The sequence below is a fragment of the Rattus norvegicus genome, chromosome 5 (genome assembly GCF_036323735.1).
Source record: "Rattus norvegicus strain BN/NHsdMcwi chromosome 5, GRCr8, whole genome shotgun sequence".
Lineage (NCBI taxonomy): Eukaryota > Metazoa > Chordata > Mammalia > Rodentia > Muridae > Rattus > Rattus norvegicus.
In genome coordinates, this window is record NC_086023.1 from 153002705 (window position 1) to 153015809 (window position 13105).

General features: G+C 48.8%; 2 protein-coding genes and 1 non-coding gene across 15 annotated transcripts in view; 2 read left to right on the plus strand and 1 right to left on the minus strand.

Annotated features, from left to right (window-relative positions):
- The window catches only part of Nipal3 (NIPA-like domain containing 3), a 39073-nt gene extending 31771 nt beyond the window's left edge, over positions 1 to 7302 (minus strand). The window contains exons 1-2 of one of the 4 annotated variants that reach the window (XM_039111289.2): positions 6407 to 7302; positions 2279 to 2641 (exon numbers count right to left, since the gene is read on the minus strand). In XM_039111289.2, coding sequence (XP_038967217.1) covers positions 2279 to 2383 — 105 coding nt within the window. In that variant the 5' untranslated portion in view covers positions 2384 to 2641; positions 6407 to 7302. Of the gene's footprint in view, positions 1 to 2278; positions 2642 to 6038; positions 6191 to 6334 lie in introns of those variants that run through there. The other 3 variants (XM_006239277.5, NM_001427592.1, XM_039111291.2) reach the window with 3 other exon arrangements.
- The window catches only part of Stpg1 (sperm-tail PG-rich repeat containing 1), a 52729-nt gene that overhangs the window by 2042 nt on the left and 37582 nt on the right, over positions 1 to 13105 (plus strand). For 3 of the 10 annotated variants that reach the window (XM_017593591.2, XM_063288274.1, XM_039110619.1), the window contains exon 1: positions 7513 to 7667. The exons of 1 other annotated variant lie outside the window; for it this stretch is intronic. Coding sequence is in view for 2 of the 9 variants with exons in the window: in XM_063288272.1 (XP_063144342.1) it covers positions 6505 to 6517 (13 nt within the window). In the remaining 7 variants the exon portion in view is untranslated. Of the gene's footprint in view, positions 1 to 6287; positions 6518 to 7512; positions 7668 to 13105 lie in introns of those variants that run through there. 6 more of the 10 variants (XM_063288272.1, XM_063288273.1, XM_063288275.1 and 3 more) reach the window with 5 other exon arrangements.
- On the plus strand, positions 6362 to 6472 carry Mir6333 (microRNA 6333). Its single transcript, NR_106707.1, has one exon. It is a non-coding gene; the product is annotated as a microRNA 6333 (primary transcript).

A 13105-nucleotide genomic window follows, 5' to 3' on the forward strand; every position in this document is an offset into this window, starting at 1 on the left:
ATCCTAACTGCCAGGAGGCAGGCATTACTGTACCCCACTTTATAGATGAGGAAAAAGCTGTATGCTTTTAGTGCTGCTGAGAAGATGGTCTGGAAGAAAACACGTGAAGGACCCAGCACGGCAGGGGGCAGAACGGAAGCTCAACACGTGTTACGTCGTTATTACCATCATTTGAGCTAATGATAGTCACAGTTTTTCCTGTCAGTGTGCCACGTGATCTCAAGTTTGTGACTTCCGGGCCCATTTCCCCAACCCATAAAGCCTGGGTGTTAGACCAGATGATCTCTAAATCTCTTTCAGCCCACGGTGCCATCAGTCTCGACTGTGAGGGCTAACCTTAGAATTTTTATCATTTAACTTTATGTGTATATGTGCGCACGAGTCTATGTCTGTGCACCACATGTATGCAGTGCCTGAGGACGGTCAGGGGAGGATTTGGATCCCCTGGATCTGCCCTGTGGGTCCTAAGAACGGAATTTGAGTCCTCTGTAAGAGCAGGAAGCACTCTTAACCACTGAGCTATCTTTCCAGTCCCTGGGATAGTTCTTATTAACTGTCAGCTCAGCACGACCAGGGAAGAAGCCTCAATGAAGGATTGTCTAGATCAGGTTGGCCGGCAGGCTTGTCTGTGGAGACTGTCTTTATGTTACTTGATGCAAGAAGAGCTGCCCACTGTGGGTGGCACCATTCCCTAGGCAGGGGACTCTGGATCATATGAATGGAGAGAGCAAGCTGAGCACTAACCCTTGAACACTCTTTGTTTTCTGATCTTGATTCAGATGCCATATAACCAGTTCCCCCAAGTTCTTGCCACCGTTACTTCCCTGCTGTAATGGGTTGCAACCTGGAATTATGAACTTCGCCTTTAACACAGGGGAAAGGAACTGAAACTGAGAAATTAACTAGTTCAGAAAAAACAAACAAACAAACGAAAAAACAAAAAAACCAAGCTTTAAAACGGGTTCCAGGCTCTATATCCTTCATTAGGAACACCAACATTTGACAGTAAAACCTTTTACCTATTCACAGGGAACAATCTAAAACACACCCAAGGAAATAATCAGAGATGAGTACCAGGTCTAGCACTCGGCCACGTTCACAGTTCATGTCATTCCATATTCGAAACAACCCAAGTGCCTAACAACAGGGAATCCACTATGCAAATTCCTGCAGAGCAACTCAACAGGTGCCCGGGCAGTCAGCCATTCTGGAAGCGTCTGGAAGTGCACTTTGGGGGAAGTAATCCACTGTTAGTGCCGTGGGGGCGTAGTCCACCAGGAAGGGGAACCGAAACAACCAACCAAGTTCCAAAACCTTCCCAACAATGTGGCACCGAATCTTAAAAGATTACCAAAAAAAAAAAAAAAAAAAAAAAAAAAGACACGACAGATGGAGACAGGAACAGAGAAGCTCTTCAACTAAAACTCAAACCTAGACCGGAGAGACGGCTCAGTGGTTAAGAGTACACACCGTCCTTACAGAGGACCTGGGTTCAGCTCCCAGCATCCACACTGCTGGCTCCCAACCGTCTGTAACTCCAGATCCGGAAGAAACACCTTCTGACCCCCTTCAGAATGGTGCACAGACAGACAAACACATAAAATAAAACAAATCTTTAAAAAACAAAACAAAACAAAACAAACCCACGTCTCCTAATTAGAAAAGTCCTTCTTCCTCCTTTATAGCCCCACATTTAAGATGTGTCTACTTCTCTGCTTTGTAAACAGTTGTATTTTATTTATTAATGTTATTTCAGTGTGTGTGTGTGTGTGTGTGTGTGTGTGTGTGTGTGTGTATACTCGAGTGTGTGTGTGTACTAGTGTGTATGTGGAGGTCAGAGGTCAACCTCTGGAGTTCTCCGTCTTATTTATGGAAACAGGATTATTATTTTTTTCTTTTGCTTGAATTCAGAGCTGACCGATCTGGCCAGTCTAGCTAGCCAGCTTGCTACAGGGATTGCCCTGTGTCTGCCTCTCGTTTGCTGGAACTATAGGCAGCCTGTCAGAACTGCTTGGCCTTTATGTAGGTGCTGTGGATCCAAACCTGGGTCCTCACCCTTGTCCTGTAGAGCACATCACTGACTGAGCTGTCTCCCCAGCCCTACTTTTATCTTTTGGAAAGAGCAAGTCTTTTCTCGTGTTTCCGGTTTGCAACGTGTCCGCGGAGGACCTTCTAGCGATGGGCTTACAGACCCTGGGCACACCAGGGAGGCCATTCAGCTCTTGGGTCCCTTTTGTTAGAAAACCATAAAATTCCCAAAGGAAAGTGAGGTGCTTGCCTTGTAGGAGAAGGAGCCCTCACCGCTGCTCAGGCTCGGGGAGGTGGCTCCGCTGGTGGGTGAGAGAGGCTGCAGCTGCAGGCCTGCGCTGTGGGCTCCGTCCATGGCTGTCTAGCGGGACATCCTGTCGGGCCAGGCTGGGAGGAGGAGCTGCTGCTAGGCAGGGTGTGAACTGGAGGCCATGTCTCCTGGTGTTCACCTCCTTCCAACAGCCACCTCGTTCCCTTCCTCAGCCAGATGAGTTCTCTGGTCTCTTTTGGTTGATTTATAGCCGTCTCCTCTCCTCTCCTCTCCTCAGGAAGCAGCTCGTGTGTCTCTCCCGAGCAGACAGGGGAGGGTGTGTCTTCTGACTCCCGCCAAGCTCTGGGTGGTGGAGACATACATAAAAAATGCATGTGCATGAGACATGGCACCCAACTTTGCTGCCTGAGAACACTCTTCCCACGAAGGATGACTGGCCACGCAAAAGGAGACCATGACAGAATGATTATCAGGCTTCTGACCCCCTTAATAAAGAGATCTTCCTAAAGCTCTATTCTTGGCCCTTCGACATCCCGTTCCCACACCTCTCCTTCCTCCCTCCTATTACATCCTGATTTAAACTCCCATTTCTTCATACGCCTGAGGGCAAGATAGCAGTCCACCCACATCCGATTCTCCAGGTCTCCAAAAAAAATCAATGAATCAATAGATCCCACAGGAACCGTCATCAGGTTGGCAGTATGGGCTTACAATCCCAGCACTCAGGATAGCCTGGGCTACATAACCAGCTCTTGTCTTAGAGCAAACCAAACCAACAGTAACAGCAATGAACACCCAAACCAAACCAAACACCTAATCACGGGAGTTTCAACTTGGGAAGGAAAGAATATGAGGAAGACCTGCCGTGGGGGAAGGGCACCGTACTGGGAGGTGAGGCCTGATGCCCCGGCCAGCTTGGCTCTGGGTGATTCATCCATAAAGTGTGGCTTTGAACAGCAACAGGGATGACGCTCACCCTGTTCGCTCAACCGGACTGGTGTTTTCAGTGTTTTCTCACACTTTTCCTCACCAACAGAGAAGAGTAAATCTGCACCAAGAGCTCTTGGCGGAAACCCTAGCACCATATTAAAAGGTTCCGTGCAGTCTCCTTACGCTTTCAAAACAACAACAACAACAACAACAAAATTCAACATACAAAACAAAATAACCCCACCCAAAGCACCAAACAAAAATCATATGACTTTATATTCTACGGTACAAACTGCTTACTATATTTTACTTTAAATTATTATTGAGTCATGGTCATGTATGTGTGTGTCTGAGGGCCGTCTGAGGGTGTGTTGGTGGACGTGGTGGGAGTCAGTCCTCTCCTCCCACAGTGGGTTTCAGGGATTGAACTGAGGCCTGCTTGCAGGTGTCTCCACCTTGCTGAGATGTCCCGCCGGCCTCCTGAACACGTTTTAGATTGCTTTTAAGCTGCCTTGTGCTACTGTGCGTGCCTTGGCCAGCTTTTGAGCCAGTTTCCTGAGCTGTAAAATGTGACTCATGTTTCTATTCCATGGGCCGCAGTAAAAATCTGATGGGATGGGGTATGCAGAGGTGCACACAGTAGACGGCTGGCAAGGGCCGCACGCGATAGTATTACTTTATTTAGTTCTTAACTTCTAACACTCAGCTTTTAAATTGTGTGTGTGTGTGCACGTATATATGTATGCATGACATAGCTCCCGTGTAGGAATCCGAAGACAGCTTTGGGGGGCCAGTTCTTTCCATCCTACATATTGGTCCTGGAAATTGAACTCAACTCATCAAGCTTCACGGCAGACCCACTCCCCAATTTAACCCTGTAGTTCATACATACATCTGTTCTTATCTCCCAGGCATCTACCCAAGAAAGAGTTGAGGGCCCAGGTTTCAAAAAGCTTCATATCCCAGAGTTTCTAGTTCTCTCTGCCTCATGTTCCACACCTAGGAATAGCAACAGTATGCATTGATGTCACAGGACTGACTGGCCCAGATGCCAAATGCCAGCTTAGTACAGGGCAGGCACAGAGATCTCTCGGCCCAGGTTGCACCTTGTCGAAGGGCCTAAAGTTAAGTTGCTGCTGCTGTCGTTTGAGACAGTATTCCTTTTTTTTTTTCTTTTTTTCTTTTTTTCGGAGCTGGGGACGGAACCCAGGGCCTTGCATTTGCTAGGCAAGCGCTCTACCACTGAGCTAAATCCCCAACCCTGAAACAGTATTCCTATAGGAAGCCCTTGCTGGGTAACTCTTCGAATAACCTCCTACATAGTTTTTCACCTGTCCTGTGAGACCCAATGCGCATAGGATTGACTGGGAACCGTAATTTCCTGGGAAGACTGGGGAGGCATAATTCCTCTTAGACTAGATTGCATGGGAGTGAAAGCAATTCTGTGTTAAATGTCTGTATCTCTGTCTTGACATCGTTAATATGAGGGTGCTCCAGGGCTCCTTCTACCTGGGAGAGACTTGGGCTGCTTCCAGTCTGGAGGTGAGGGGGCCCTGGGTTGAAGGCATCTGTCAGGTCCCCTGCTGTCCCTGGAAACCTAGCTCAAGCCTGGCAAGGCAGCTTGCATAGATACCCACTCCTGACCATATGCAGAGCCCCGGGTACACTGTGGTTTAAAAAAAGAATGCCTTACTCAGGACCCATGGCCACCAACAGATATACCCAGCCCCACCCACAGGATGTCAGAAAATGCAAACCGGCCTTCTTGACCAGCAGGGACAGCAGGTCCCTCTACTGCCCCGTGTGTGTGTGTGTGTGTGTGTGTGTGTGTGTGTGTGTGTGTTGAGTTCATTGACTTTTAAACAGCAGCTTCAGCTTCCCCGTCTACCCAGAGAAGCCCCGGATACCCAGAAAAGCCCCAGAGCTCTGAATACCCAAAGACAGAGTGAGGAAGAGCCTCCCTGAGTCGGCATGTATTATCACTCAAAAGCCTCCGTGGACTCTGCAAGTTGCATTCCCTTATAAAGCTCACACTTTGGCCCGGTGATGGTTTACTGTTGGTTCCAAAGCACTTTTCCAGGGCTGACATATGTCCAAGAGGCACACAGCCAACTCAGTGTTGACAATCACAGTCACAGCTCATGGTTACTGACCCGAGAGAATTCACAAAGTGCCTGCTTCCACTCCAATCCCCGGGCCTCTTCTAAATGAATTACTCCATTAATCCCACCGAGCAAGTTTTCCAGCGAGAATAACAGCCTTGCGGCCATGAAATTGGCTGTAACTGAAAACAAGGGTGTGTGTGTGTGTGTGTGTGTGTGTGTGTGTGTGTGTGTACACGCGCGCGCGTGCGTGTATGGAGGTCTGGTCACCACCTGACGATTCAGTTTGACCGGAGAACGTCGGTTTCATGCCAAGCTTTCCTTTCCCGGGGCTTTTGAGCACTGAAGGGTGACATTCTCGGAGAGACACACCTCTGTTTCAGTACCAAGCACAGAATTCCCTCCATCCACCTGCCAGCTGCACCGGCTATTTCCAGCACGCTGGAGCCGGCAGTACTGGCCTTCCACTTCCTCATCTGGTAACGCCCAGCATCACCTTCATTAAGGGAAACCCGTGCCCACCCTCCTTGAAAATATGGAAGAGAGGAAAAAAAAATCGGAGGCAACGGGACCCAAACTGACAAGGCTGGCAACAACAGCGAGATCATATTTATAATAGGGGGCGGTTAGTTAAAAATGCGTTGCTTTTCCTAAAACAGCGAGCCTGAATTCAAGTCCCCCTTCCCTCAGTCTTGACCGTGACTCACCCGCGACGTTCCTTCTAGATCCACCTATCCCAGGTTCCGGAGAAGCGACCCGGACACTCCGTGCCACCCCTGGGTACAGCCTCCTGGATCCCTTCCCAGCTCTGAGTTGCCAAGGGGCTGCAGTGTTTTGCTTTCAAAGCTCGCTACTTGATTTGTTACACTGCCTGCCAGTCTCAAGCTGGCGAAGCTTCTGAGCAGGCGAGTGGCTGTCGGGAGGAGATGGGCGGGACATCCTGAAAAATTGGCTGCGTCGCCAAGCTCGCTTGAAGCGTAGGGGAGAGAGACCTGACACTCACCTGGAGGAGTCCCCTCTAGCGGCCAAAGGAAGGAGTCCAGGCTGCTTTGGTCCCCAGGTTATGGCTGCTCACCTCCACCTGCCAGACAGGTAGGCTGGACTTGAACAGCCCGCCTGGTGTCCCCCGCAGGCTGCGTTAACTGTCACCGACTGTCCCGGGCGGTGCCCCTGATGCTTCTATCAGGTAGCTTCAATATCGAAACCCAGCAGAGCCCTGACGTGTCTCGGGGACCGTGCGTACCCCTTCTTTCCTGCGCCTGCGTCCCACCTGTTGGCTGTATTGCGTCCTTAATCTCCCAGCACGCCCGCGGCTCAGCAGCCCCGCGAGGCTGTCAATCACCCTAGTCCCCCGCTGCTGTTTCCCAGGGGTTCCGCTGTGACCATGAACCTGCGCGTGGAGCTTCCAGGGCGCTCATTTTCCTGCACGCGCCATTCAGCTCCGAGCCTCACAGCAACTTCTCGGGGAGATGTTGAGATCACATAGGTTTTAAGAGGAAATGACATTGGGGAGACCTCAGCATCGAGACCCAGTAGAGCTGGGAGGGAGCATTGAAGAGAGGATGGAGCTGCCATATTGTATTATGGGTGATACCCAAAGACCAGCTGGACCCGTGTGATTTTTTTTTTTCTTGAGGCGTAGGTGGCAGGAGCTGTGATCTTAGGAACAAGCGGTAGACAGTTTATGATAGGGGGGACTATCCCATAAATTTAAAGGAGACACTGGTGGGTTTAAGCCTGGCTGCGAATAGGCACCGTGGCTGCGGTGAAACGAGTAAGGGGCTCTTGGAATACTGCACGGCTGTCCTTGCGGAATTATGTCATCAACCCTTTCTGCTCTCACACTCAGGGTGTGGATGGATAGAAATGCTCGGGTTTATTCCTTCGGTGAGTCACTAAAACAACAAACCAAACAAAACCAACCAACCAACAAAAACAAAACAAACAAACCAAAAAAAAAAAAAAAAAAAAAAAAGGAAACAAACCCCCAGAGACAAAAACCCTCATAGTTCCCTGCCACAGGTTTTGCCTAGCATTGTTAACCCGAACCCCAAAATAATGGTAGCTTTTTTTTTTTGGATTGGCATTTGAAACGGCTCTAACGATTGGTCAACAGCCTTTCGCGTTAAAGAAACAGAGGAAACCATTGGCTAGAGTTAGCCAGTTGCCTGCCGCCGGACTCTGGAATGTTAGGCCAGTGGTTGCCATAGTGACTGGGCGGCTGAAAGGATAGGCTGACTAGTTAGGAACCAGCTCCTGTTAAGGGATCGATCGGTCCTTGAGGTCTTGAAGAGGACCCACTCCATGGGAAACCCACTGAGGCCTCCGTACTCCAGGTGCGTGCGGAATCTCTGTGCCCAGTTGGGTGTTGCCTTGGGGGCCAGAAGGTGCCACATGGGGGTGGGAGTGGGACAGCGCAAACCTCAGAGTACCAACCTGAAAAGAGCTTTCCCTTGCACCCTGTGAGTGGTTGGACATCTGATGCCCCCACTTCAGTCTTTGAGGAGTATCAGAACTGGGCGGTGGGGGGACCACCAAGAGCCGGCTCTAACAGAACCCTTCTGGGACTCCCGGTCTTCCTCAGCAAGTTTTCTTTATTCTGGGCCCCGTTTTGGCCATCTATAAAATGAAAGGATGAGACTGGCTTCTCGAAGCCACTAACCAGATGGTATAGTTCCACGTAGGCGTCCAACACACTCTCTCATCAAGCAAAATACCTAATGGGTCATTCTCTTGAGGCTTTGAAAAGTCTCAGGTCCCTCCCATTACCCTCTAGGAGGGATGTTTCAAGTTGGAGGAAATCAGTGAAGAGTCTAGACCATGACCACTGTCATGACCCATCGAGTGCAGGAGGCTCACCTGGCCAGCAGCGTCGTTCATGTCCAGAGTTAGGTTATATCTGTTTTGTACCAACTGTATTGACGTTTGTTACCTTTTGGGGGTAGGATAATGTACTATTTGACATTTTTTATAATTTCTTTAAAATTTCCAAAAATTTAATAATTTGCACGAGAAGCCGATTTAAAAAAAACTCTTGCAATTTAAAAAAAATAATTTATTTTTATTTTATGTACATTAGTGTTTTGACTGCATGCATGTCTGTGTGAAAATGTCAGATCCCCCCTGGAACAGGATTTACAGACAGTCGTGAGCTGCCATGTTCATGGAATTGAACTCTTAACCCCTGAGCCATTTCTCCAGCCTAGATTTTTTTGTAAAAGACAAGGTCTTACTATGTAGTCCTGGCTAGCCTGGAATGCTCTATTTAGACCAGGCTGGCCTCAGACTCAGAGATCCATCCACCTCTGCGTGCTGGCATTAAAGGAGAAAACATCACTTCAAAAATTTTTGTTGCCATTTTAAAAATTAACTTTAATTAATTTTATGTTTATGGATATCCTATCTGCATGTATGCCTCTGCACCATGTACACGCCTAGTGCCTCTGGAGGCCAGGAGAGGGAGGGCGTCGGATCTCCTAGGACTGGAGCTACATAGCGTTTCTGAGCCTCCACAGGAATGCTTAGAATCGAACCCAGGCCCTCTGGGAAAACAGCCAGTACTCTTAACCACTAGGCCATCTCTCCAGCCCTGTTGTTTTGGTTTTTGAGATAGGGTCTTGACATATGGTCCAGGCTGGCCCAGAACTCAGTGTGTATGGAGATCAGGCTATCCTTGAACTTGTGATCCTCTTGCCTCTACTTCTAGAGTGCTTGGATTGCAACACCTACTGCTGTTGCTGTCTGTCGAACCAGGGCTTTCTGCTCCTTAGATGACAAATGACCCACATGAGCCACATTTCCAGCATCCTTAGTCATCAGCTTCCCTAAAGGTAGGGCCACAAACAGTCCTTACTAAAACAGCAAGGTCACACTGCGGTGCGGTAAGCGAATACGGGCTGCTTTCAGAGTCAGTAAAAGACACTGTTCTATGGTCATTATTGATCGCTGTTTGGAAATATCTGAATGTTTTAAAGCGGTCGTTTCCCTGATCTTATTAAATGTTAAAATCTTAGATTATATTTTTAAAGAGGCTACAAATTGCCCTTGTGAAGATGAATCCAGCAAGGAACCCACATTGAGGAAGAAAGGGCTACACGGACATCGAATTGTTTAGCCGATACCCCATTCACCAGGATTTAGAGACAGTGTGAGTTCCTTAGGGCCAACGGGTAAAATGAATCCAGTCAGCTCATAAAACATTAACTGCCTTGGAGACGGAACTGTGCCCATGCTGTTGACAACTAAAAGAAAAAGAAAAAACAAAAGCAGAATAACCCCCGCCCCGCTACATGGGTTAGAAAACTCTTTAGATAAGAGACAGCAGGTGGCATAATAATACAGTCCCCGAGGGATGTTAGGCTTGCTTAGTGAGGGAGCAGTTTCCAGGCTGCACCACAGGCAGGAGGGCAGTGAAAGCAAAGTCTATAGCCTTCTGAATTGAAGTGCATTAGAGATTGCATCTTGGATGGCCTCCAAAGCCTGTTTGCTGAAAGCTTGGTCCCTGGCCTTTGGTGGTATTGGGGGCTGTGGAACCTTTAGAAGATAGAGCTCAGTGGCAGGAAGTTAGGTCACTGGGCGTGCGCTGTAGGAGGAGCTGTTAGGACCCAGCCCCTTCCTGTTATCTTTGCTTCTTTGGATGCTGTGGAGAGACCCCTGCCCTGCTCCACTCTGTTGTGTGCCTGTTGTCAGTGCTGACGTAGACCCTGAGCAGTGGGACCAGTGACGAGGGACAGAAACCCTTGTAGCCGTGACCAGTACAAGTCTTTAAGTATTTTGTTTAAGCGATGGAATTGCTATCTGACATAAGGACCTGGAAGTCAGAGTTCAGGGAAGCCAAAGAATCCAGACGATGGTCTAAAATCCCAGAGGATACAGTGGCATAGGGAAAAGCTGGCAATCTGAAGAGATGGCTTCGGGCGTTGGCTGCAGAATGACCTGCCCAAGCCAGAGAAGAATCCAACAAGGAAGGAGGAGACAGAGCACCACCCGGGATCGTAGAGCCGATGAAATTTCGTGTTCCCATAGCCAGGATGGAGGGACACTGTGTTAGACGGGGGACAGGATGATTCCACAGAAGAAGCCTGCCAGGCGATGGGGGGTGTGGCCAGGCGATGGGGGGTGTGGCCAGGCGATGGGGTGTGTGGCTCCATTGGCAGAGTACTTGCCCAGCTTACATGCGTATGCCCCTGAAGTCGATTCCCTGTGTCACATTCACAGGGCATGGATGGCGATGTCCGCAGGCAATCTATCAGTCAGGAGGATTGGCAGTTCAGGGTCATCCTTAGCTCCATAATGAGTTTGCCAACCCAGGCTACAAGAGATACTGTGAAAAGTATTGTGTAAAATAAAGTATTGTGCGTGCCTTAGTAGTGAAGATAAATTACTTCCGGCATAAAAACCGGCCCTGAATCTTTCCAAGTTTGAGAGCTTAAAGGAGTCAAATCTGCAAGTTACCAAAAACAAGCCAGGGAAAAGTAATGCAAACCCACAAGAATGGAGATTCAGCACAAAGATCCAAGAAAATGGACCCCAATCAAGAGAGCCATCTCAGTGATGGCAGATTTTACAGAACCAGCAGAAAAGCACTGCAGAACAGCCATTACAGACTGGAGAAAACTGCTCCAGAAAGGTCAAGGGCAGTATGGTCACCAGGAGGCTGGACAGGGAAGGTCTTTTGAAAAACAGAAAGATAAGAGATCTGCTTAAGGGTGAGATGGGCTAGTTTCTCTGCTGATTAAAGGAGTAAAAGGTAGTAGAGAAGTGTTACCAGGCATCTTGGGGAGCCCCAGAAGAGCCTCATATGATACAGGGAAGTCGGGGTCCCCTCTTGGGGTTCTCGGTTTCATTAATAAAAGAATTTAAGAAGGTACATTAACAGAAGCCCAAGGACAAAGAACCAACTGAAACCAAAGTTGAGGACGATCATATTAGTTTGAAAGGAGAAGCCCAGGGCAGGTGAGCTGTACACCTCATGACAGCCTGGAAGGAAAGAGGAGGGTAAAAGGGAGAAGCTGGCATGGAGATCAGCTACATGGTGAGGACAGAATCTTTAGAAAAGATTAAATGCAAAGCATTGGGGAGTTTGTAAGCATGCTTGAGCTCTGGACAACATCTGAAAGAAAAAAAGAATTAGTTATGCCTAGGTGGTCAGACCTAGCAGATCTCCAACACCACTGCTGGGGACTGCACTGGGAGAGAGGGGGGTGGATATTACCTGCTAATCCCCCTTCCTAGACAGATCCCAGACCTGTACCAGTACCTCGATTAACCCTCAAGGAAGAAGATGAGGGCCTGTCTCCACCAAGAGGTAGAGACCTCCTTTACAAAGCAGAGACCCAGATCCCTCATTCCTGCTCTGAGGAGTTGGAGACACCAGGCTCCCTGGGACTCCCTGATCAGCAGGTCAAATCAGTCAGCTCCAGGTTCATTGTGAGACCCTGTGGAAGGGAGGAACTGAGGAAGACATCTGGTGTGGTGCTTCACACTCACACATACATATATATACACACAAACACACATGGGTCACGATGTAGCATCTAGAAATGAAAAATATAACTGTAGGCATATATTTTTCACAGCCTACTTTAATAAGGGCTCATCCTCCCCTCCCAGCCCACCACCCAGCTGAGAGAGTGGGAAGAAAGGTTATTACGATGCAGAGGAAGCAAACATATTTAGAAATAGGGTTTTTTTGAGTGGGGGGGGGGCAGGGAGTGATTCCAATCTTTATTGTCTCAGTCCAGAACACTCAGCAGACACCACACATGAACCAGCAGAGGTAGTCTAGAACACTCAGCAGACACCACACATGAACCAGCAGAGGTAGTCCAGCCCACTCAGCAGACACCACACACGAACCAGCAGAGGTAGTATAGAACACTCAGCAGACACCACACATGAACCAGCAGAGGTAGTCCAGCCCACTCAGCAGACACCACACACGAACCAGCAGAGGTAGTCTAAAACACTCAGCAGACACCACACATGAACCAGCAGAGGTAGTCTAAAACACTCAGCAGACACCACACATGAACCAGCAGAGGTAGTCCAGAACACTCAGCAGACACCACACATGAACCAGCAGAGGTAGTCTAGAACACTCAGCAGACACCACACATGAACCAGCAGGGGTAGTCTAGAACACTCAGCAGACACCACACATGAACCAGCAGAGGTAGTCCAGAACACTCAGCAGACACCACACATGAACCAGCAGAGGTAGTCTAGAACACTCAGCAGACACCACACATGAGTCAGCAGGAGCAGCTGGATCCAAAAGGAATGGTGAGGCTCAATAGTAGGCTGGCATACAGGGAAGCAGGAAGAAGCCACAGGAGTCTCATGAGAAGTACTTCGATGAGTTTCTCTCTATGACGTCACCACAAGTGAAGCTCAGCAACACAATGTAAGGCAAACAAATGCATTCGGGTCATCCGGGAAGACTAGTAAGGCGAAGCAAGGCGAACCAATCAATGCTTGAGCTCTCACTGTCCGTGGCGTCACATTTAGATTCCTTCTGAACGCCATGCGTCCTTTCCTGTGTCTGCCCCACCCAGCAAAACCTAACTGCGTTATCATTGTGACCTGAGTCTCCAAAGAGATCAGGAATTTCCACTTTATGTAGCAATTACAATGAAAACAGTTGATGAGATCCTCAGGTGAGACTGGCTCAGTGAGGCTGAAGCTGGAACAATCCAGATCGTCCGATGGAGCAGAGATTAAACCAGGCTGAGCTTCAGAGACAGATGTCTCTCAGCAGCAGCCTTTAGGAAAA